Consider the following 25,753-nt stretch of genomic DNA (forward strand, 5'->3'; position numbering starts at 1 on the left):
GCAGCCAAATGGCAGGATAGAGAATCGCATCCCTCTCTCCCCCTCTCTCTCTCTCTCTCTCTCTCCCTCTCTCTCTCTCTCTCCCTAGGTACGTATCTTCCGCGAAGCCGCGCGATCCACCTGTCAATACGACGGCGCCCTCCCCAACAACGCGGCGACAAAGTGCGCGAGTACATACAAAGCGCGATCCGATTTTCCTGTCTCGATTTATTCGCGCGCGAGTATATATGTGTTAGTTTTTCCTTCTCTCTCGCGCGATTTTGAATCTCTCGTGTATATGTATATATGTATATATATATATACACATATCCTGTTTCTCGCGAGAAAATCTCCGCTCGGAGAAGAGACAGCTCGGGTTGTTGTGCTTGCCGAAACGGCGGCGTTCCGTCAAAGAGCGCTCCGATTTCGCTAACGCGTCGCGGCTCCTTCCACTCATTTAGGTGAGATTCTTTCTTCGACTGTTTGCAGTCTGCGTGCGCTCGTCGAGGAAGAGAGGATCGGGATCGCGAGCTGGTGAGGACAGAGCGGCGCAAGAGGGACGCGGCGGAGAGGAGCGATGGAGAAGCGACAGGAGGTGCTCGCCCCGTTTTCCTCCGGTGAGTCTTTCGCCGCATTTGTATGCTCGTCGAGACCTGCCGCCTTTCTCTGTCTGTCATAGGAAAGTGCGTGGATGGGCGGACGTTTGTTCTCTGTGTAGGCGTGTGTGTGTAGGTACAGTGTCTGTCGCAAATCAAACATACACACACACTACGCTTATTTTTACATTCACATATATTTAATACAAAAATTCACACATTCTTATTTAGCATTTAATTGCGCAAGTACACCTATATGTATGTTGCATAATAAATATAAATGTAAAAATAAGCGTTGTGTGTGTGTGTGTATGTGTGTGTGTTGATGTGCAATTCTCACTAAATAAGAATGTGTGAGTTTTTATATTAAGTATTTCGAGGAATTAAATTTATTGTAAAGAGGAAACGAATATTTATTATAGAGGAAAAATAATATATGTATATTTAAATAAATATGTCTGAAGTTTCCAACAATATATATTTTAAAGACTGATAAGAATAATCTAGCAACGGGATTGCATCACTGTTTCGAAATACAACATTGCGTGTGTGCAATATTCCTCGTTGCAATGACTTGCTACTGATTAATGAATCTTTGTTGAAAAATAAGTATTAGTATTGAAAAATAAATATTGTTTTCGAAAATTATAAATTAATACTACATCTAGATCTTAGGAGAAATGAATGTGCCAGTGCGTATTGGAATAAGATGCATTTTTCACAGAGCAGCAACCTTGATGTATCTTGGTATATATATATATGTATCATTGCTATTTATGTCAGAACAGAAACAAAAGAATATTCTTGAAGTAATCAATACTATGTGAATCAAGTAGAAGAGCAACATACACTTTCTCTCTCTCTCTCTTTCTCTCTCAATCTATATATATTTTTTTGTTTAATATAATCTTTAAAATATATATACTATTGGAAACTTCAAAGATATTTAAATATAATATTTTTCCTCTATATAAATATTCGTTTCCTTTTTACAATAAAATAAATAAATTTAATTCCACGAAATATATATACATATATCCTAGAAAATATTTAAGAGATATATATGTATATTAGTTTCATATTATAGTTTTTAACATTACAATAAATATACAAATATTCCAGTATATACATACATACACATATGTATATAATTTAAATAGGAAAATTATTTCTGCAAGAGTGTTTTCATTGGTAAATTAAATTATATTTACATTTATTAAAATCAGCATCATGCTTTTTAGTTTTAAGGATTTTTTTTCTTTTGAAATATTTTAGAAATCACTTAAAGCAATTAATTGCTTTTTTTGTTAAATTTACATTATATTCATGTTATGCCTTTGCACGTGAGCAAAGACACACCCCCGTTAAAGAAAATTTAATCTGCACGCCTTCGTGTTTAACTCGTTTATTAAAGCGACAAGATTAACGCTAAACGATGCGGCAAAACGCTTACTGCGATATTCTATTATGAGAATTCCATTTTGCGAATATCTAATAAAAATTAACAATATCAGCTTTGTGCTTAACGTGTATACACACACACGCACAGAGAATTTTCTCTTAGAATTTACCCTGAAAATCATGATAATCAATAAAATATAAAATGTTTGATTAATTTTACTATATAGTGCATATTTTATATTTTATATTGTGATAGATATTATTTTTTATTGTGATAAATATTAATCAGAGAAATTCTCATAAAATTCTTTCCATACCATATTGTCCCACGATTACCATGATTTTCAGGGTAAATTCTAAGAGAAAATTCTTTCTGTACACTATAACGAAAATAATAAGTCAGTCAATTTTTTTGAGGCGCAAATTCGATTATTATTAGAAGAGAATTATTACAAGAGGAGAAAGAAGAAAAGAACCTTATTAATCTTAATCTTAGCCTACGTAAAGCCGTTTATAATGCGTCACTCTCAAAAGCCGAACTTTCTGCTCGAGATGAGGAAATTTCCGCCAGTATCCCAGTTATTACTTCTGCGAACTGCGAAATTTCGTATCGTCATCTACGAAATAATTACCTCGCGAGCTCCTATATAAGACTTCTCTCCACGTGCAAGCCAATAAGTATCGCTGTATCGAATACTGGCTATCCGACGTCGAGAGATCCTTCTCTCTCTCTCTCTCTCTCTTTCTCTACTTGTCTCGCATTATGAAGGGGGGCCGATCGTTACGGGCTACCCCAGCGAAAATCATTACTACCAGAATATTTAATAAACGCTGATAATACCGAGTCGGAGTCACCGCGGCCTACATTCAAATGCCAGCTGGAGTAACACACAATTGCATCTGTCTCGTTCTCTCTCTTTTTCTCTTTTTTCTCTCTCTCTCTCTCTCTCTCTCTCTCTCTCTCGGATTATTCCTGATAACCAGTTGTCGAAAGGTTGTTGTTTATCACATTGTCGATGTTTGTTACTACTGAAACCTTTTCCGCGGCAAATTGATAGAGAACTGTCAGATGAGGAAATGGTGTATCGAAGATATAAATGTTTTAGAACAGATGTGTGTGGAGAGAGAAAGAGAGTTTTATTGTGAGGTAAAATCAAGTATTTAATTATTTAATGCGTTTAGAAATGCAAGACACGTGTTCCTCTTTCTCTTTCTTCATTATACATCTCGCATATTCAGATAGATGTAGAATATTAATGCAGAAAGAGCCTACAGATAATAGTTCTCATAATATCAGTCCTCATATCATACGTGATATTTAATTTCAAAAATATTTTCCAACATGAAAATACACAAGAACGCCTCTTGTATATATCGCATTTTAAAATTATCTCACATCAGTTATCAGTTATATCTATAGATATATATGTATATGTAAAGCGATTGTGGAATTATCGATAAATAACTTTTTAATTACCAACATTTATTAATTACTAAAATTAATATTACGTAATAATGTTCAATATTTACAGAGTTTTATCGCTTTTATTTCACCTAAATAGATCCGCACGTGATAATCTCGGAAATCGCGTATATCTTCTTTAAAGAAATATTAAAGTTTAAAGCGAAAACATAAAATCGCGTCATTATATCGAAGCGTCTAAGTTCTTACAAACTTTAAAACTTACGCAAGTTATAAATAACTGGAGATTGGAGAGCTCTACCGGATTAAAGTTTCAGTACTACGGACACAAAGAGAGAAATGAATTAGTTTTCCGATAGAATTTATCTCAATAGAATTCGAAATGTGAAATTCTCCAATTCACGGATTCGCTAATATGATCATCGACCTAACCTTTAACTACATAAAATTCTCTCCTCGTCCCTTTCTAATTCTATTTGTAGAAAGTGAGAAGAAGCGCGCGGAGAGAGAGACACAGATTTGAACTTGAATCGAAATTAATCGATATCTCGAAGAAACTATTCATAAAAGTATTCAGGAGCGCTTTAAACTTTTCTGTTCAGTTCAGCCAAAGAAGGCGACTAACGATTAAAAAAAAAAAATTCCGGAAGGATTATTAGAAGCGCGGAAGATTATTATCCTCCTCCGGAGATGTCCGGAGGCGGCTGACAGTTCGAGATTCGTATCGCACTTCTCTCGCAAGGGATGGAAAGATACAAATCTAACAAACATGCCGCTGCGCTGATGCCAACAGTGGGTCGGGGGTGGGGGATGGTGGCGCGAGTTGAAGGTTGGCGGCGGCGACTTATAGGGTCGCGGGGGTGCAAGGAAAGGTGGTGGTCGGGGATGAGAAAGGGGGAGGGGGAGGAATGGCGCGCGCGGACCAGCGGATCAATTCGCGCTCCGGGAGCTACACAGGGGGAAAAGCAACAGTCTGTCAGCTCCTCTTCACCCGGAAAAGTCGCTCCGGCCACGGTACGCTAGCTATTTGTTATCTTCGCGCATCCCAATGTTTTTTTTTCTTTTCTTTTTTTTTCGTCGAGAACGACGAAATAAATTTCAACGGCGATGAGAGATTGTATATCGCGAGAGAAGTTCGCGGAGAAAGGACCTCCCCTGGGAAAGGATCGGAGTCCGTACACGCGAGACTGTGTAGCCTATGATAGAGAGAGAGAGAGAGATCCGTGAGAAATCCAACGCGAACTACAACTGGTATCGGCGGCATAAAGGACGTCGACATAATTAATTAAAGACATTCCGTCGCGGAAATTATAGCATAGATGCTTACGTTGGAATTAAGAGCACGAGTCGAACGGAGAGCAGCCTTGCAGAGTACCTTACCTTACCCTTACACCGTGCGACGCGTTACGTTAAGATTCTCCTCGGTTGTTTCTCACGAAGCGAGGTAACACGAGAGAGAGAGAGAGAGAGGGATTGTTTTAGCCGCGTGCAGTTCGAGAATGAACAATGATGAACCGATGAACCGACGTCGATTTTCATGTTTCCACGTCGCTGTGAGATCGTGAGATCTTTAAAATTCAACACTCGCGTTCGGTTGCTCGATTCGAGGTGTCTGATTTGACCTTAGCGTACTCGACGATATTATCAACTCGAAGAGATAGATAGATAGAGAGCTCGTTTTGATGAAACGCGTCGTAAGGAAAGAACTCGAGCGGACGACGTTACGTTATCCGTTTACTTAAGCGGGACGCGAGTTGTCGTTGGCGGAATACGTGATTTGACCTGGTTTCCATTGAATATGCCTTTATGCGGTAGCCAAGAAAGAGAGAGAAAGAGAGCGGAGCCTGTGGAGATGACGCCGTCGCGGGGGCCGGCGCGATTGTCACAGAGTCGCTCGTTTGTTCCCAAGCGAGCCCCAGAGCGAGTCAATAGTGAGACGGCGCGAGGAGGACGACATTTAGATATCGGTTTTCCGGTATCGCGCTTTGGAAACTCTCCCTCCGCGCGATTAAACACGACTCGTCGTGTATGCACCGCACCAATAAACTACTTTGTCCTTTTTTTACACCATCCCTCCATCCCACCCCGCACTATCGAACGACGAAAAAACGTAACACTCGTGTCCCTCGTTGCGCACATGTCCTAGAAATAGAACGGAGGAGCCTGGAGTAGAGTAGAAAGGCTTTCCTTCCTGATAGAGCACAGCGTTTCAAAATTAATAACGTTCAGTTAACATAGTTAGGGACGTGATGGCGATGGAGATACACTTGTCAAACTTGTCATGCTTGCAGACGAGTGTCCGAACAGCGGCGAGGACAGCGAGGAGGATGTAATAACCGATTACCTTGGCTCATCGCACTCCGACTGCGATCGCGTGCCGCCCATCATTAATGGAGATCTGCGCGGCCTGAGTTTGCACGCGGAGATTGGCTACATCACCAAAGACAATACCGACAAAGCGTCGATCGTCATGTCCGAGAGCGGCGAGGAACAGCAGCACCAGCGGCAACAACAGAAGCAGCAGCAACACCCGTTGCTCGCACTCGGCACTAATATACAAACCCAGCCTAATCCTCTGGTACCCATCATTAGCGTCACGCCGCACTCACCCGGTCTGGCCAAGAATTATCCGGTCCTAGGTAACGTTTCACGAGCTTTATTAGATGGCAGATACGAGAATACGAGATTGAAACTTGTGCATCGAGTGCTATAGTTCTTGTTTTAATCGTTAAACTATATTAAAAAATAAATTGATGTAAAAAAGTATAGAAATATAATTTAACGCGAGCAATACAATGTTCTTTCCTTTTGGTTTTCGCAGAGGAGAACTTGCAGCAGCTGCACGAGATCCACGATTGCATTCAACGCATGCGAGACCTTACATTGGGCACTCTAGGGTATCACATTCGCGTGTCCAACGGCTCCGACGCTCCGCAGAGATTGACTTCCTCCTGCCCGTCCCTGTGTCCGCTGGCCTGTACCGCCGAGCTCGCGTCTCGTTCCGGTAACAATCATCATCACCATGACACTGGCTCCGATCCGGACCTCTTCCTCGCCAACTGCTCCACCAACAGTTCCCCGACGCATTTCCCGACGTCGGCAGGCGGTCGCGCACGCATGCAACAATCGCAGGGTATAGACAGGCGACGCAGCTGGACCGGGGATCTGGAGGATCTGGAGGAGAGCCGGCGTGGTAATCGCCGATATTCCGGGCATCATCTACAGGCCCAAAATATGGTTAATATCATCCGTTACTTGTTGAAACCAGGGCACGATCCGATCTCGGTGAGTTCAAGTTTCGATGCCGCAGGATTTTGATGCTACGCAAACAATTTTTTTCATTATCTTCATGTAATGTGCATCTTTCCATGATTTAAGAGAAATATAAAGGATATGAAAATCTCTCATCTTCTCGCGTGCTTGCTCTGCGTAGCATCGAGATCTGAACTCGTCGAAATTACGTCGGTCTCAGATGCCCGGTCACTCTTGACACTCCCGCTTTACGATGGTGGCATGGCTCTGGTCGCTTGCGCATTATACGCTTCCCGCCGAGGCCGCCGCTCTTAATGCTCGCCACACAATTACAACGTACCCCATTTACTCGTTTCAGCGACAACGCAGCATTAGTTTAAGTAGCCTAGACAGCGAAAACGAGCTAGAATTAGATGGGAAATCGTGCGCCGGGCCGGTAAGCGTGGGCAATCGGGCATGCAGGTCGCAAACGAGCACTCACTCGCTGAACGAAGCTGATCTTGTACAGGTAAATTTCAGAGATCTCCTCCCCCTACGAGAGACGCGATTCCCTCTATCTCGCGCATAGGCATACTACATAGCCAATTTTTCTTTGACAGAGCGAATATCAGAAGATGGTCACAAAGAGGGGTATTCAGAGATTAGCAGAAAGTAGCAGTTTAATGCCAGGGTTGACTGGTTCGCGTTTACCTCTTCAGAAATCCATATCGACGCCCTCGATCGTTACACCGCAGGTTCATTTAGCCGAAACCGGAATACGAACGACGCCTTCACTCGCAGCGTAAGTCCGTTATGCGAATGGATCAAGATCGCACAGCTAGATCGATTATGAAGAAACTACTATGCGTTTTCTATTCACTGAAGACTCATGTCTTTCTCTTAAACGAGAAACGTCATTTAACTCTTTCGAACAACATCAATCCAGCTTGCGATCTTGTTATAAATTAACGCACAGAAAGCTATGCACACATTTTGCGCCGTGTACATTCATGCGTGCTTAGACACCCATGTGTGTACATGTATCTTCACGCGCATATATTTTTACATCTTGTTTCAAATTTCCTTTTTTTGAGATTTTTTAATTTTTCGCACAAGTAGAAATTCATTTCGAAAATAAACGCAGACGTCCGTGCATGAACTTTTATAAACAAATAGAATGGAGATGTCTCTGTTTCTCTCTCGTTTTCGGAGATATCTACATTCATGAATGCTTAAAACATTCTGCATTATGTAGATCTTTTAGCATGACTGCTCGCGTGCCGTTGTATCGTAAGCCACATGAAACATGAACACAAGAAAATGTCATACCGGATTAGAATTTTACTCGATATAGTTTAATGCATATTTTGCTGAAAAAAAAAACGTATCTCTCTGTTATTATTTATTGATATAATTAATATCGAAACTTTTATTCTACACGAGATCAAAATAATAAATAGTAACATATATTCATTATTGATCTGAAAGTAATAGTAGTAATAGTAGCAGTATACATTTCTCTTTCTTTCTTTCTTTTATCGATCACATTTGCCAATCGTGGAATCACTTTTCTTAAACGCAAGCAGTTTGCTATTTCAAATATTATATCGATGTGCTCTTCTGTAATATAGTATCGGAGAATATCTCGACTATAAGACTTTACTCTACACGATAGTTGCTTAGTTTTGTGTTTGTACTTGAAAATTTGCTATACAATCCTGCATGAAACAGCCGTCATGAAAGAAACGAAAAGGGTAGCGGGAGTGAGACAGAAACCGAGGATCTTCATACACCACATAGCCACGAATTCCACGAAGACCGGGAGGGCACTCCGAGTGTCCAGATATCCCTTGACGAGCTTTTGACCGAGTGAGTAAAACTTTGCCTTAAAACCTTCATATACATATATTCAACCAATTATTTATGATACTGCAAATATATTTTTAATGTCTCTGATGGAAATGGTTTGTACGCCGGTTTGCCGCCAGTCGATCGATTTTGTCAGCCGCAAATAGAAAGGGAGTCTGTAGTTACATTACAACTGCAAAACCAAACGTAGACGGAACTAGAGACATTTGTTTATTTTGAGATGACACGCATTTCTATTATATTTAGATATCGATATTAGAAATATATACATATATGGCAGTTTAATGTCACTTGAGACTCGTTAAACGAGAATTATTCAATCTTTTAAATGCCAATGTACGAAAATTGCCATGTCACACATAGCTCGTGCATGCTACACACTTCTTTTTAAACACGTAGCTTTGATTGCACCAGAGGCCACACATATACATACACACTTTTATATTTTATAATGAGTTGTGATTAAATTCGAAATGCTTTTATAGTTGCACTGCTGATCACCTACAAGATACAATTTTTCAAAACTTCTTATTTGAAATCGAACAATGTCGACATTTATGCTGATTTTTCAGTAGTACCACATACGATGATCATCATTCCGAAAAGACTAGAAGGAAGCGCGGCTCCATCTTCTTTCGCAAAAAGAAGGTAAAGCGATAACTATAAATGCAGTTATCCGATATATCTAATAAAGATATTTCCGACGAATCAACCGTGTCAAAATCTTATTTCAGGATAAAAGTGGGAAGAAGACCAGTCAGCAGCAACATTCGTGGCTAACAACGACGGTGGGATCTCAAGGAAGCTTACTATGTGACGTTTGTATGAAACATTCGACGAATAAGCCGCTTCTTCATTGCGACAGTAAGAGTACTATTTATTTCGAGTCAAATAAAGCGCGATTATCTTGCCATTTATAAATAATTAACTTTCATAAAAATAAAATTTAATTAATTTTTCAATATTAAATTAGATTGCGGAGCGTCGGTTCATCAAAGCCAAGGATGCAAGGATCAATTGGTGCTGGAATGCGTGAAATCTAAACATCAGTCCGGCAAATCCGCGTCAAAGTCTTCGTCGAGCGTCTCCACAATCTCGAGTAACAGCAGCATTAACAAACGTGGTTCCACGACATCGTTGCCTCTGCCAGCGTCGTCCGGAAGCGGAAGGTAATATAAGTTTCATCGACGAAAATTCATACATCTTTTGCATTGGATCTGCGTATCTGTGGTTCAAAATTCGCACGCAAATGGCATGGCGCTGGGCCTAAGCTCGGAGTTTGTAACAAACTCCTTTTATACTTGTGCGAAATAATGAGTAACTCGGATCGTGTTTGACTCAATTGGCAGATTAGGATTCATTGTTTCATTTCACTATATATTATATATATATATTTTTTTTTTAGGCGAGAAACAGATATATTTGATAGTTTTATCGATGGAGTAAAAAGAATATTTTTTTATCTATCGTATTTAATATATAAATAATAAGTAGATAGTATATAACATATGTGAGATGTTTGAAAAGCTTTAAACTAAACAGAAAAAAAAAAAGAGTTGTACGTCTGCTTGTTACTCCGAGGCTTTGGCTGGCTCAGAAGCTTATTATTTCTTCATTAATTTTGCAGTTTAGCAACATCAATAGTACGGCAAGCTTTAGCGCGTTCAGCCTCGCGCCGCCTACATCTTGATTGATAATATTGTTTACATATTATACGTATTACTTGTACAGAATACCATATGCTCAGACTACCTTCAGTTTTTGGTTTACTAATACACAAGCTATACCTAAAATAATACTAGTTAGATTGATATTATCCGTAATTACGCAAACACGACAACGAGAAGTAATGATGATAGCACTTACTTAGTAACCTTGAGGATTTTTCATATTTTTAATTTTAACATCATGTCGCATTTGATAAAAGAACACAAAAAATCGCTTGCGTATGGGGAACAATTCGTTAAGATAGGTAGATCGACGCGTAAAGTCAAAAAGAAAAAAGAATTAACATGGAAAATGGAGGAAAAAACAGCCTAACACAGGCGAAATGAAATTGCCCTAATGCAGTTATGTGCTTTTTCCTTCTCCCGTGCATTCCCCCTCGTGCAACCACGTGCAAACTGATCGATTGTACGACGATTAAAGGGAAATTAACAGCCACAAGAAAACCATGTCAAGCTACAGCCCTTGGCGGCGAGTCGCTACTAAGCTCGGAGTCAAGTAAGTCTCTGATATCTGATGTGTTCCTCCTGTATTCTGTTACGAAAGCGTTCCGTTCGTTTCTGTTCGTGTGTTATTCTTACACGCGTCTGGTAAAAAGGCGCGCGTCTCTCGTTCCTCGATTTTTTTCTCGCACATATCTAAGCACAAACATATCTACACACACACATACACATATACCTACACATGTTGTCCTTATGAATCTGTCCAAATGGCAATCGAGTTTTCCGTATTGTATAGTCGGAAGAAACATCATATCTTTGCCCTGCCTGTGCTTCTGATCTTGTGCTTGCTTCTTCTCTATTTTGTGTCCATACAATGAGATATATATACGTACATATATATATATTTTTTGTGTTACATCTCTTCTCGTTGTAATCTTCGTCTTAAATTCTAGCGCGTAAGAGTTTACGAGTGTTGTTAGTTCATAAGGTATTTGTTTTCTCCGTGATAATTATATATTTCATATACAACATCATTTATATATATATACATTTTATATACATTAGACATATATATATATTTCATATAGTAGATACATGTTCATGACATGCGTTACCACACAATCTCTATCTCTCCTTTCCATTTTACACAAGTTTACACCCAGTTCAGCCCTGTCAGTTAATCACACATAGTTTGTCATATTTTTTTTTATCTCGTTCCCGCATTTCTCAATGTCATCGAAACTTCATACTTCATACATTTATATAGACAGTTTTCGCAGTAATTTGTCAAGGGGTTTTGGGTCGGGTCGGGATTTACAGTCTAATGAGCATAAAATGAATACTGTCCTTCGAATTTCCCCCGTTATACGTAAATCCGTATTTCCCGTTGAATTAGCGAAGTTTAAGGACAAATCGTAGGATATGACAGGAGCGGTGGAAAAGAAAGTGGTTGCAATTACGACACATATCCCACCCGACCTGAACTCAGAGCCTCAAGGGCTCTCGCAGGTTATCCTTTGCTATTAATATGAAAAGATGTTAATCTCTCTCTGAATTTATCTTGAACCTGCTAGCTTTAACGCGGCTATGCATTGCGACTAGCAACAATAATTATATTCACGACAATGCAATATAACTCACAATCAATAATATACATATATGTATATATACATAAATTTATATTTATTATACATATATTTATATACTTACTTATGTAATATATGTATATTAATTATACATATATTATACATATATTTAAACGAAGCTGTATCGTCTTACGCAAGGTTTGTATGGACAGGATCCAGAATAAACTGGAAAGGCAGTTTTGCAACGTGTAATATATTCTTCAGTCTTCTCTTAACAAAAGGCCGACATCTCGATAGATTAATTTCAAGAGTCTCTCAAGATGGAATTCAACCTAACGTTGTATTATTTATGGGGAGAGTAAGATTTTTTCTATTTCACATATAGTGCTTTATGAAACAAAGCTATATCTTTCTTTCAGTCAAACGATAAACGAAGAAAAAGATGGCGAGGGCGGGCAGCATCGTGATCTTCCCAGGTTTGTAAATCTTTTCTTTTTTTTCTTTTTCCTATATAGATATTATAATATTATAAACTCTTTGGCCCGCGTAATTAATCAAAGTAGCAATATTGCCGCTATACATATATACATATCTCATATAACGCTGTAGTGAGACTGAAAAACCAATTTAAAAAAATCTAAGAGAATAATTTTTTTCACATTTCAGCGGATGGGAAGAATTTGATTTCGGCGACGACGTTCATCAATTCACCGTAGGCGATCTCGAAGATATAGATCCCGAGTTGACGTTGGGGAAGGAGGAACCCGATTCCTGGAGCTCCGCGATCGGACGCAACGTCGCGCTGCGCCTCGTCGATCATTGCGACCGCGAGGTGAAGAGGCAGGAACATATATACGAATTCGTGCTCACGGAGAAGCATCATTGTCTGGTGCTGCTCGCGATGGAAAAGATCTTCGCGGAGGGACTGCGACGGCACTTTCGTCTCGGTCAGCTGGATCTCGAGCGTATGTTTCCCCGATTGCGGGATCTGATCGATAACCATCTGCGGTTCCTGCAAAAACTGCGAAAACGGCAGAGCGCGAATCCCGTAGTCTCCACGATCGTCGACATTTTAGTCGAGCAGTTCTCAGGCGATAACGCGCAACGCATGAAGAGCGCGTACGGGGAGTTTTGTAGTCGTCACCGGGACGCCGCCGAGGCATACAAGTATTACCTGCGTAACGATCCTCGCTTCGCCCGTTTCGTACGATACTGTCAGGTATGTTTCAGTAATAAGCGAGACGAATGAATTCACGTAGGATTTTAGGATGAACGGTACAATCCAGTAAAATAAGTTATCTGTGTCCTTAGACGAATCCCTTGTTGAAAAAGAAAGGTATACCCGAGTGTATACTTTTTGTTACTCAACGTTTGACGAAATATCCGTTGCTGATCGAGCCACTCATCAAAACCAGCACTGTGCAAGACGAAAGTGAAGATCTACGTAAAGCACTGGTCCTTGTTAAGGAGATCTTAGCTGATGTAGACGCCTGCGTAGCCGATAAGGAGCGAGACGATAGAAAATTAGAGATATACAATAAGTGAGTTTCGATTTTTTCTTCTTTCGCGATTTTTTTATTCTTAGTGTCATTTATCTCCGAAACTGTGAACGATAATATTTTTGCAGGATCGACGCGAAGTCATTCGCGACGTATCGTGGTGCCAAATTTAAAAAGTCGGACATAATCAACAGAATCTTGAAGTTCGAGGGTACTGCATACTTGATGCAAGGTCGCGGCAAAATGATTGCCATCGTAGTGGTCGTTCTCTCAGACATATTGTTTTTCTTGGCTGAGAGGGATCAGAAATACGCGTTCTTCGTGCCTGACAATAAAGCCGGTATAGTGTCGCTGCAGAAACTGTTAGTCCGCGAGAAAGCCCGTCAGGAATCCAGTATTTATCTGATAAGCAGCAACCCGGCTGAACCCGAGATGTTCGAACTGAAGATTCAGAAACCAAAGGACAAACAGCTGTGGATACAGGCTATTCGATCGGCGGTCGAGGATTGTCCGCAGGAGTCCGAGAACGAGACCGACGCGCTGACAGAAAATAGCAACGAATTGCGAGATATTCGCTCCTCCTCGATCTCGCTGGTTTCTGTCGAAGAGAAGCAACGTATCGCCAAGGCTAAGGAATCACACATACTTAGAATTGTCGGTATGTCCTGCTTTCTCATGTCTAGCTCCTTCCGTAATTCCTATTTGTCATTTTGTGCGATTATATTTGCAAATAAATAATTTGTTTTATTACAGGCGAATTACGGAAAAAGGATACCGAGCAGGCGCTGCTGTTTGAGGAGAAGATCAATTTACAAATGCGACTTTTACAAGTAGCGAATATTTGGAACGAAAATGATAATGAGATAATCGAGAAACTCGAGAAGGAAGGCGCCGATTACACACGGCTAGTGCACAGCGAGAGGGCCGATACCACCCAATTATGGCAGGAGGTTAATGTTCAATCATATTTCTAAATTATATTTCGCTATCATTTATTGGATTTATTGGATTCTTAATCTAGTTAGAGTACGAACTGATCGGAGAAAAAAAATTTCAAAAATTTTGTTTAACGTAGGCATTTGTAGCCGTGCAAGAAGCGGCACGTCTCGCTAGCTCGTTGTCGTTCGGCGCGGGCGGCGCTAATTTATCGAGAAGTTTAAGCTCCGCCGGTGAACGTCACAGTGAAGCTTATGTTCCACCAGCTCTTTGCGTGCCTCGAAGAGCCGAAACTTTCGCTGGTTTCGATCATAATAAGGTACATGAAAACACAAAGGACAAAAACACGCACGATTATATGAAAATGTAATCATCAAATACTTTAATTTCGCTTTTAGGAAAGGCACCCATTGCGCGATCCGAACGTCTCGCACACCGTAATTCCCGTTCCGAAACTCGGCGAATTACCGAAAGAAAACCCCGACGAAAAGGAAGGCCAAGAATTAGAATCGAACAAGGATCAGCAGTGCGCGGCGATACGTTTGTCTCATCACGTTTATACATTGCTCTGTATAATAAGCAGTCAGATGACGACGATCGACAGTCTGCAGGCACAACTGGCCGCGTGTAAGGACGGCGGCACGGGTAAATCGTCCAATAGTCGTCCGAATCCGAATCGTCAGTTGGAGGAACTGCGAAATCTGCAGGATCAGCTCTGTCAAGAGAAAGCAGCGTTTCGCGCCGCCTCTCAACAGGAGAAGATGCAGTTGGAGGAGGAACGCGCCGAGCTGGCTCGACAGAGAGAACAATTGGTCGCGGAGCAGCGGGATGTGACGCAGCAACGGGATCAGTTGTATCGACGACTCGAGGCGTTGGAACGACAAGGCGTCACATTGGTCGGAAGTTCTACGACCGGCTCGACGACGATTCATCTGTCGCATTTGACGCAGAACACCGAAGCGATGCAACAAACCGCACGCAGTAAGGCGCAATCCGAAGCGAAACGTATTCCTCTGAATCTGATCAGCGCGACGAATCAGCAAAAGGTGCAGAGCAACCAGCCAGTCAAACAGCAACTGCCGCTAAAGCTCGCCAGCGGGAATAACAACAATACAAGGTAGGATCTACTCGTTTTACATCAATGTCAATGTTGATATTTCACAATAAACGTGTTTATATTTCTCGTACGATAGAAGCGGCAGTACCGCGAGTAATAACAGTCCAGATCGGCACTCTAGAACGGGCAGCAGCCCGGCGATCGTCACCAGCTCTGCATACTCTTCGCCGGAGCTCGGAAATAGCCATCACGGAATCGGCAGCAGTCACACGCACTCGTCGAATCGTTCGCTTCGAATCACTCGCTCTCCGCCCGAAGTCTCGTACGCTCATCAACAACAGCAGCAGCAGCAGCAACGGAACGCGGAGCAGCAGTCGCAACAGCAGCAGCAGCAGCAACAACAACAACAGCAGCCGCCGCTGGAGGAAGAGGTGATCTTTTTCTGACGATTCTTTCGATTCGGTCGCAAGCACTCGTCACGTTCGTCGCGCGCCGCCGCCGCTACTGGTACAGCCACGCCAACCTCCACGCCAACCCCGTCACCGCGCAGCCAATCGCGGAACAGTCAGACCCGCAGCCGCGTCAAGTCCTTTTGACTTTCGACATAAAGTTCTCGCGGTTTAATGCAATCTATATTTTATTCGCCGCTTCGCGGATATTTCGCCCTCTGAAGTTTCTCATCGTATAATCTTATATTTCGCGTCCTTGTATCGCTCGTGTCCCATTTTTATTCTCACTACGGATTTAATTGTCTTATGGCAGGATGCCTATTGGCTCTTTATTTCACATTCGACGAGGTCATACTTTAGTGCAATACGGTAATTCATCTTATTCACACGCCACGATGATACTATCATTAATAAGTGCGAGTATGATTAGCCTTGGTATATAGTTGAGAGGAGGAAAAATAATAATTATTACGTTCCAACTGCTACAACTGATGGCAATAATATAATTTTTATGCCAAATTTCACGAAATTATCTTGACGAGAGAAATACGTTAAGAATAAAACGCAATTTCTATTAAGAATGAAGAGTAATGATCGCGAGACAAAGAGAGAGAAAGAAAAGTATTAACGGCTACGTAGCAAAGTAGATCAGCCGATCTTGTTAAAGTCTTGCTCGTTACGTTATTAAGCCGACTGACAGTTTTAGAAACACAAGATTTTAGACGAATCTTTTAAGCAAACCTGTTGCTGCTTGCTGAAATATGCAAGATAGATGAATACATATATATATTACGGTTACATATACATTAATGTGTATATATATAAATATAAAATATATACTTTTTCATAAGTATGTATGTACAATTGGGTATGAATGAAAAAGCGAATGTACGCGCGTGTGCATGTATTTCTTTTCACGCATATACGCATATATCTCGGTTATCTCTGTGAGTGCACGCTGTTGTGAATGCGAGAGAGAGAGAGCGATGGCTATTCTTACATCATAACTATTAAAGTATTTTAATGCTAATGCGACAAGTAAGATTTATCAATTAACGATAATGAATGATTATCATTGTTACGTGTGCCAAGCCACTGTCGCAAATCGAAATTGATACTGCATTTTATTTTTGACCAAAATTGTTTGCTTCAGAAATAATAATTCCGTTTGTCAAGTGCACACGACACACTTTTGGTATTTCTTCCACTGAAATACCAAAGTACGAGTATATATATATATATATATATATATATATATATATATATATATATATATATATATATATATATATAAATAGCGGAGGAATTCACATCTGGCATTTCGTTTCGAGATTATTCACTGCCATTATATTGTTGTTCTTTATCGAGTGTTCTTTTTCTTGTATTATTGTCTATATACAAACTCTACACTATTTATTACGTTGCTTAAGATGGATGATTAAAGTCTGTACGAACCTACACGAAATACTGGGAAACTGGGAGAATTCGAATATCCCAATCGTCCCCCGAGTCTTTTGCGTCTTTTCGCGGATCTTGTATTCCGCATTTTCTGACATATTTTATTTATACATGTATATTATATATATACTTATCAACGAAGAAAGTTCTCAAGTAGAAATCTTTGAATCATACGAAATACTGTACGTCGGTGCTGCCGCTTCACTATTCTGTATGTAAAGTACAGAGGTATCACAGTACCGCGCATTTTAGCATTTATTTTAGCGAAGATCATGTCGAATCAAATCATCATTCTCGTCTTTCAAATTCGAAAAAGGACAATTCTGTACGCGACAATTCCGTTACGTAAAACATATTGTTGTGATGATTGTCAATACGCATCCGAATTTATGGATTCCTAAACCATTCTCGGTTTTACAAACGGTCATATAGTTATACATAACGCTGTATAAATATATACATTCCTTAACAGATAAGACTGGCATGCAATATGATCGAATTGAACGAAGGCTAGATAGAAGGTTGATCACATTGTAGATCGACGTTAAGAAAAAAAAAAAAAAAAAAACGACTAAATAAATCGTGACCTCGTTAAGGAAATTTAAGTAATAATACTACCAGCTGCTCGCGTCTCAATCAATCGTGTGGTGACAATAGATCTTAAAAGTATTCCATAAGGTATGCTGAATTTACGTGAGAGAAAAGAAAAAAAGAAAAAAAAACACATAAGCGATGATTTATTATATACGAATCTATACCTACTATTACTTATTACTATCTACTGCGATGCCGAGCATATAAAAGCTCAAACTCAGACTATTAGTGCGATTAGCTGTTACAGTGTCAGCCACGGATGAGTGTTCGACTTCATATTGCGAGAAAATAACATAATATACATATATATATATACATATAATTCAAAGTATAACTAGTAGCATTCGCTCGCCAGAGAGCAAAAAGCCGTAAAATTTCAAAACGACTTTCGAAACTCGATTGTGAAACGCGTAACTTGTCTGTAGTCGATTCGAGAAAATATTTCGCACTCGTGAAAACAATTGCGATAGGACAAATTAATCCATATCGCGTGCGCTTAAATTCAGTGTCTTTCGGCGTGAGAAGAGAAGATTTATCCTTAATATAATATAAATAAATGAAGTCACACACGCAATCCCCGGTGGGATGACACACGCATTGAAGAATCAAATCGGCAACAGCTAAGGAATAGCGCGACGGCCTACGCGCGCCTGTCTCGTGGCGTTTTCTATCTTTTTTTTCCTAGGATAATGTCACGCGAATAATGGCGACGCAAAGTTTGAGAAAAAGGATATCCTTGATATAGAAATATATATATATATATATAAATATGAAATTATAGTAACGCGGTTTTTTCCACGTTTTAGCGAATCTTTACGTCCCCGATGCTCATGGGAAGTATTTTTGTACGTTTACTCTGTACCTACTGTACCGTTTCGCTCTAAAACTATATCTATTGTTATCATTGTGATACTCGCTTTACTGCGGTCGTCTTTTGAATCGTTAATGTAATATTTACATATAATAATGTGTAATATGCGGGCGTGTGTGTTTGGTTATTGATACGCTCATGGATCACAGCGATGGAAATGTCTTCGAGAATTTTAACGATTTTTAAATGCAGAGTGTATTGACTTGATAGATTTACTCTATAGATTGTTATTATTATTATATTATTATTATTATTATTGATTGATTACTTGATTGATTACTCTCTAGGTCAAGAGTACTCTCTATTCATTAATGCTCGGTACGATTTTTATGACAATTGTCGACATGTATGCTCCGTTTTTCTCGCTATGGCGGAACGATCGAAATCGTTTCCATGCCATAAGTCTCCTTCTTTTCTTCTTCGTCTAATTAATTCCACATATATTCGCGGTTACACGTGATTTACATTCCTTGGCATTTACACGGTACCCGTGGCTGCATTTTTTGATCAGTATATATGTGTGACTCGCCGTTGAATAATTAATCGCATAAACAAATATACCTATTTATTATAAATGTACATACAACTGTTATTGTAATAAAGAAGAATGTGAGGGAAATATAAAAATATATATATCTATATATATGATTATATAAATCTCTTTGATCGACTCTCCGTTTTAGTTTTATTATGCATTTATTTTTTACAAAATTTTTATATTGAAAAAATCTCTACCCCTTCCTAATCTTATTTGTAATCTTATTATTTAATAGGGTTTAGTTCTGTGATGTCGATCGCAATCTTTTCCGTTACTAATTTTAGTCAACAGCTTGCGGGACGAATTTTGCTGCGTCGTTTCCGCTTGTCGCCATAAATTGATAATACTACCCTCGCCGACGGTCACCAAACAACCGCTCTGCAGAATCAAAAATAAGAAATGACATTGATAATTCTTCACATTGCAAAGAGTATATAATTCCTTCTAAATCTACTCACCTTTTCGTGTATCCAACTATCCCGCACTATTTGCTTATTTCCTACGATTTTATGACATGTTTCCAAACGATTCTTCATCACGCTCAAACATCTTAAATTCTCCCTAGAAATAAAAAATTCGAGTATTATACAACTTGTTTATAGATTATAGATTCGATATATGTTAATATACTATTCGAAACAATCAGGAAATTATATTTTCTGGAATAAGTTTGTAGATTTAACAATAAATATATCGAGAAACCACATTTTTTAAAAATTTAATAACTTTGAATAGTATATATATTCATATAAGTATATATATATTATAAATTAATACCCTTTAACTGTACTAGAACCCGCCAATATAAATGGTTGTCCAAATACATTTGTGGCATGGAATCTCACTAAATAGCAACCATCAGGATCGTCATTCTGCTCAGAACAAAATTCCTCGAGATTATTCAAAGAAAATTATAAAAATAGTGAAATATAAGGAATTATTCTATTGAATAATATGCGAACCTGTGATACAGCAAAGTGACTTCGTTGAAATGTTGCATATGCACTGGCATCTTCGCAATTCCATAATTGTAATGTATGTGTATGCGTTGTACACCACAGAGAGTCATCGGTTAACCAACCTAGCCTATCCTAAAAAGAAAAAAAAATATTAATATAAGAAATTCTCTATATATTAAATTTTACATAAAACACGCAAGATATTTATCTCACCACTGATGATTCGGTATTTAATGAATATGTTAAGGCCAAGTCTTCTGAAGATTGCGTGAGATCAAATATATTCATCAGACCGTCTGTACTACCAGATGTCAAGACATCTCGCTTGACAGGATGAAAATTCAGACAAGTGACATCATCCATATGCGATTCCCAATATCCACCGAGCAGATTATTTCCATTCATTTTAGAACCTTTATATCTCACATCCCAAAACAATATAAATGCATCTCCAGCTGTGTGTTCTGTTCCACCGGCTATAAGTCTGTCGTCACAGTTAATATCAAAGCTGGCCAAAGGTTTTGTTTTGCCGTCCTCTGATTCATCTAAAATATATATTAAGATAGACGAGTATTGTAATAATGAAAGTTTTCACCGATGAAAAGTTACAGTTTATAATTGTTAAGAGCTAATAATCACCTCTAAATTCTGCCACAACATTTCCCTTAGCACGCAAATCACACACTATGATTCTTCCATCATTAGTGGCGGTATAAAATATATGTCTGGAAGTAGGACTGAACTTAACTCCCACAATAGGTGCTTTATTGTGTTCTAGCGTAACCATTCGGCTTAAGGCCTCACCAACAGAATATATTACACACGAATGATCTGACAATGCTGCTCCAATTCTAAATTCTGGCTCACTGTATACGACAAACAATAATTCTTGATAAAAAAAAATCAAATTGATACATGCATAATATTGCTTTATGTCAAATCTATATGATTCAAATTTAGTAAAGCCTGTATTATGAGCTCGCATTTATCTCTAGATGTACCTCTAAATGCACCATGATAAATGTGGCGGTATTATGAGCGCACATTTAGCGACGCATCTAGAGGCAATCGCTTAAAAAACCTATTTTGTACCATATTTATAGCACATTTATGCTACTCTTGATAAATGTGCCCTTGGGTACATTTACTTACGCCTCTAACTATAGAGGCACATCTAAGAGATAGATGCGTGCCTCTAAAGTTAGAGATGCAGATGAATGTATGACTAAAGTCAGTTTATCTGCGTCTCTAACTTTAGAGACACATCTAAGAGATAGATGTAAGCTCTAAATGTGCGGTAAAAATATGATTGATTTTAGATGTACATTTATCTGCGCATTTTTAGAGGTACATCTAGAGATAGATGCGAGCTCATAATACGGACCTAAGTGTTCCAAGCTACTGACACATTTTCAAGAAAGATTATAACAATAATAACCAAATTGTGAAATAAAATATAGATAAAAGAAAATACAATAGAAAAAGTGTCGCAGATTTGACAGTCCCATAAAAAAAAAAAAAAAAAAAAAAAACAGGCTTTGCCTTTGAGTTCCGCAAACGGCGAGGATGTAATTCTGATCGTGCGATACCCTCTCTTCCGTCGATAGTATCAGCTCGCCTTTTTCGCACATCTTCTCGTTGTTTTGCTCGGTTGACGTCTCGCCAGTCTCGACGTTCAACCTCTTCAGGGACTCGACTATCTTCGACATACCGCTCGTGAGAGAAGGTTTTATTTTTTTAGGGTCACGTCAAAAACATGTGTGCGAAAAACGTACAACAACGTGAGTTGAGGTTAACTCGACGTCCAACCAGTGTTGCCAATTTCAGGGGCGAGCCGCGAGTCGCGGCGGATGGTGGGGGGAGCGGCGTGGTGGGGGCTCGGGGCACCACGTGACGCGGTCACGTGACGAAACGGCGCGCGCACCCCCGAGCCCCCACCACGCCGCTCCCCACCAGCCACGGTTTGCGGCTCGCCCCTGAAATTGGCAACACTGCGTCCAGCGCGCATCGATTTCGCGCACGACAGGAAGCTGCGTAACCTATAGAGGGCGCTAACCTTACCCTGTCGTTCGCGGACCATGCGTCTTCCTGTGGCGTCTTCGTGCAACATGGCGACCGGCAAGGGGCTGGCTGGAATTTTTCTGCCAAGAACCATCGTTCTGATCGGGAGCAAGAAGTTGAAATTCTCGTGCAATGTTCTACAACCGGGCGAGCCGTCTCGACGACACTTGGCGACCGTCACGTCGACTGTCGGCTGTCCGAGTCGCGATAAAGCGGGAAAAAGTAAAGTATCGCGTACCGCTGGATTACATCATTCTTTATTTTCCGGCCGTAATTACGTTCGATTTTATTACCTTTGACTCGCCGACGACTTTCTCGTCGTTTCTTGGTCGGTTTTCGTTACTTGTGTTCGTTATTTCTGCCGTCATTTGACACGTGCCGCATACGCCGTTTTTCTAACACGTTAACATAACATAACCTACAATTTGGAGCTCTATATACATATATTAAGATATGCAAAAAATATACATAATTAGCTGATTTGCAATGGAACTCTATCTCTAGATCGCGCAATGCAAATCTATGATTTATTCTATTTTTAGATTGTTTTGATGATATTGAGTTTTATTTTGTAACATCTATTTCAGATAACTTAGGAAGGATAGTACAGCCACATAGAGGCATACATTTAACAAATAGATTGTTAAAACGCAATTATTACGAGATCCTGGGTGTCTCCAAGAATGCGTCAGCCAAAGACATAAAAAAGGCATATTATCAATTAGCTAAGAAATATCATCCCGATACGAATAAAGGAGATCCAGATGCTAGTAAAAAGTTTCAAGAGGTTTCCGAGGCTTATGAAGTATTGAGCGATGACACTAAGAGGAAGGAATTTGATACATGGGGTGCAACTTCCGAGCAAATGGGGATGGGAATGGGTCAGGGTCAGAGGCCCAGGAGTTACAATCAACACTGGCAATATAGATCGACTGTTAATGCGGAGGAATTATTTAGGAAAATATTTGGCGACATTGGATATAAAAGCGGAGCCTTCAACGACTTTGAAGATTTTGCAGAGTCAACATATGGTTATGGAGCAGCTCAAGAGGTATGCAAATATTTGCGTTATACTTATTTTCTGCATTAACGCAGTACAAATCTAATATCCTTTTTCTTATATAGGTGATAATGAATTTAACGTTTTCCCAAGCTGCCAGAGGTGTGAATAAGGATATCGATGTAAACGTAGTAGACCATTGCCCGAAATGCCGTGGCTCGCGCTGCGAGATCGGAACGAAACCTGTAAAATGTCAGAACTGCAACGGTACAGGAGTAGAAACGATAAGCACGGGCCCTTTTGTAATGAGCTCGACTTGTCGGTACTGTGCAGGCACAAAAATGCACATCAAGTTTCCTTGCACAGAATGTGCAGCGAAAGGACTAACGGTACAAATACTTGTTTATTCTCGCCATCTTTAGAAGAATCGCTCCATTTTCTTATTTCTAATCGTATCATTTTTATAGGTGCAACGTAAGAAAGTGACAGTGCCGGTTCCCGCTGGAGTGGAGGACGGTCAAACGATTCGTATGCCAGTCGGCGATAAGCAGATATTCGTGACATTCCGTGTAGAGAAGTCCCGGTACTTTCGCCGCGACGGCCCCGACGTTCACACCGACGCGGGAGTCTCGTTGGCGCAGGCTGTACTAGGTGGTACGATACGAGTGGAGGGCGTATACGAGGATCAGATAATCCAAATAACACCGGGCACGTCGTCCCATACGCGGATCCGTTTGAGCGGCAAAGGATTAAAGAAGGTCAACGGAATCGGCTACGGCGATCATTACGCGAACATTAAAGTCTTGGTTCCTAAACAATTGACGGATAAGCAGCGAGCTTTGCTTCAAGCGTACGCCGAGCTTGAGACCGATACCCCCGGCAGTATATGCGGTGTAACATTTAAAACAGACGGTAAGGACAAATGAAAAAAATATAAATTATCGTTTATAATAGAATATATTCGTGATATACCCGTTCGATCATCCTTATCACATTTTACATGACAATAATTCATCTCCATTACACACACTTGCCAGTCGCTTGAGTTTTCTCCAATTGTACCTGCTACTGCTAACTGAATAAAACGTCAAAATGTTTTATAAAGTGCGTTTCATTGGCGTTTATCAAAATGAAACAAAAGGGTGTTTCTTTCATAGGAGAATTCTTGCAATAACAATAAAAGTTGGTATAACAATGATTGATTCATTGTGAAATACATGTTTGTTGTTGCTTCGAGTTTTCTCCATAAGTAGCTTCAATGTTTTTTCTAGGCACAGCAGGTCCAAAGGTGCAAACTCAAGCGAGTCAAGATGTTCAAAATGATCAAAATGATGGTCTGCTTGGAAAAATTAAAAAAGCTATATTTGGATAAGAATGAGTTGTAAGTAAATTACTGAAAAGAACATAATTTATTTACACGATTTATCGCATAAATACATGATACTTTTTAGTAAAAAAAATCAAAACATTTTTTTTCTTTATAAGTGGAAGTGTAAGTACTTTTATTAGTACAATTCCCTAATTGTGCAGTATCTCAGATCAATCAAAGTATATTTGAATTATAAATTCTTTGGGATCTATTAGTTTATGGCGCAAAAGTTTCATGTGATAAGAATATCACAATGTTCGAATTACTATTATAAAATTTTCATTGCAATCAATTAAGTTTTTGTGATAGATCTTAAACGCTCTATAGCAGGCATACTAACAAAAGAATACAAATGTGTTATTACAAGCTATTATTTATCCATAGGTACAAAAGAAAGTTACTCAGGTCCGCTGCACTTGGTGGAGTCTATACGAATAGCACTGGGAAATATGCCTAATCACGAAAAACAGTCTTCATCGTCCGAGCCCGAGCATCCGGGAGACAAACCACTGAATAGTAGATCCGCGAATACCAAAGACACCGACGCCGACAGCAAAAACGATACTGAAATGCAACGGCAGAAAATCCCCCAGATGTAATCGCGTAACATCTAAAGCAGTCTATAGATCTAAAGGATACTGTTCATTGCTAATAAATACAAAAATATCGCATACACGCTAGCATTATTATTACAAATGGAAATCGTAGAGGGCATATATTGCAGTCGTGTACACTTTTGATCAAGTTAAATAGAATAAACGTAAGGACCTGAATTCGTTACAAGTGTGAATAAGTGAACTAGCCTGATTACTAGCTTGGATATCCTGTACAGTTGTATCGTAGCGTACAAATTTGTCTTTATTTGTTACATCTTATTTAAATAAAGTGTACATGGAGATACAAGTATACAAATATATCCATTTTAATCGCGTAACAATAAATATTTATAAAATAAGAACACTATATCCTTCTGCATATACTTGGAACTGCATGTATTCTTTTATATTTTTTTCCAATTTAGGAATTGTTATCTACATGCATATAAAAATTGTACGAAACATACCGTGTTTTGATGTAAATCGAGATATATTTGATGACGAAGCATTTCGATTTGCGAAATAAAAGTTACCATCGTTTTATATTTTTTTTCGCGTAGTTTAATTACCGATAGCTCGACGGTCCAGTATGAAACGCGTCAGAACATGTGGCA

At 39.5% G+C, this 25,753-nt stretch overlaps 3 protein-coding genes across 15 annotated transcripts; 2 read left to right on the forward strand and 1 right to left on the reverse strand.

The window, feature by feature from the left end:
• Positions 1 to 45: 45 nt before the first annotated feature.
• On the forward strand, positions 46 to 17,765 carry Cyst (rho guanine nucleotide exchange factor 18 cysts). 11 transcript variants are annotated; one of them, XM_083046436.1, is made up of 19 exons: positions 46 to 88; positions 469 to 596; positions 5,691 to 6,038; positions 6,221 to 6,684; positions 7,010 to 7,159; positions 7,251 to 7,432; positions 8,362 to 8,499; positions 9,072 to 9,147; positions 9,234 to 9,363; positions 9,473 to 9,668; positions 10,648 to 10,722; positions 12,172 to 12,228; positions 12,419 to 12,971; positions 13,064 to 13,293; positions 13,380 to 13,909; positions 14,005 to 14,201; positions 14,327 to 14,506; positions 14,586 to 15,304; positions 15,381 to 17,765. In XM_083046436.1, the coding sequence occupies exons 2-19, from the start codon at positions 557 to 559 to the stop codon at positions 15,688 to 15,690; spliced, it is 4,575 nt and encodes a 1,524-aa protein (XP_082902562.1). In that variant the 5' UTR covers positions 46 to 88; positions 469 to 556; the 3' UTR covers positions 15,691 to 17,765. The 11 variants fall into 11 exon arrangements, with proteins under 11 accessions (XP_082902562.1, XP_082902588.1, XP_082902580.1 ...); XM_083046462.1 differs by lacking the exon at positions 46 to 88 and having other exon boundaries at positions 256 to 596; positions 6,221 to 6,636; positions 9,075 to 9,147; XM_083046454.1 differs by lacking the exon at positions 46 to 88 and having other exon boundaries at positions 257 to 596; positions 6,221 to 6,636.
• Positions 17,766 to 19,164: 1,399 nt separating this feature from the next.
• LOC145940958 (WD repeat-containing protein 89) lies at positions 19,165 to 21,953 on the reverse strand. The gene is made up of 7 exons (XM_083046646.1): positions 21,656 to 21,953; positions 20,753 to 20,979; positions 20,327 to 20,658; positions 20,117 to 20,245; positions 19,932 to 20,026; positions 19,613 to 19,715; positions 19,165 to 19,532 (listed from the first exon to the last, which is right to left on the reverse strand). The coding sequence occupies exons 1-7, from the start codon at positions 21,820 to 21,822 to the stop codon at positions 19,383 to 19,385; spliced, it is 1,203 nt and encodes a 400-aa protein (XP_082902772.1). The 5' UTR covers positions 21,823 to 21,953; the 3' UTR covers positions 19,165 to 19,382.
• A 223-nt stretch (positions 21,954 to 22,176) lies between these two features.
• Positions 22,177 to 25,684, forward strand: LOC145940898 (dnaJ homolog l(2)tid, mitochondrial). 3 transcript variants are annotated; one of them, XM_083046551.1, is made up of 6 exons: positions 22,177 to 22,396; positions 22,762 to 23,225; positions 23,300 to 23,563; positions 23,642 to 24,086; positions 24,446 to 24,555; positions 24,928 to 25,068. In XM_083046551.1, the coding sequence occupies exons 1-5, from the start codon at positions 22,192 to 22,194 to the stop codon at positions 24,544 to 24,546; spliced, it is 1,479 nt and encodes a 492-aa protein (XP_082902677.1). In that variant the 5' UTR covers positions 22,177 to 22,191; the 3' UTR covers positions 24,547 to 24,555; positions 24,928 to 25,068. The 3 variants fall into 3 exon arrangements, with proteins under 3 accessions (XP_082902677.1, XP_082902667.1, XP_082902683.1); XM_083046541.1 differs by lacking the exon at positions 24,446 to 24,555 and having other exon boundaries at positions 24,928 to 25,684; XM_083046557.1 differs by lacking the exon at positions 24,928 to 25,068 and having other exon boundaries at positions 24,446 to 24,556.
• Positions 25,685 to 25,753: the final 69 nt, after the last annotated feature.

The sequence above is a fragment of the Prenolepis imparis genome, unplaced genomic scaffold, assembly GCF_030444845.1.
Source record: "Prenolepis imparis isolate NDT839.2.m4 unplaced genomic scaffold, iyPreImpa1.0 SCAF_1, whole genome shotgun sequence".
In the NCBI taxonomy this organism is placed as follows: domain Eukaryota; kingdom Metazoa; phylum Arthropoda; class Insecta; order Hymenoptera; family Formicidae; genus Prenolepis; species Prenolepis imparis.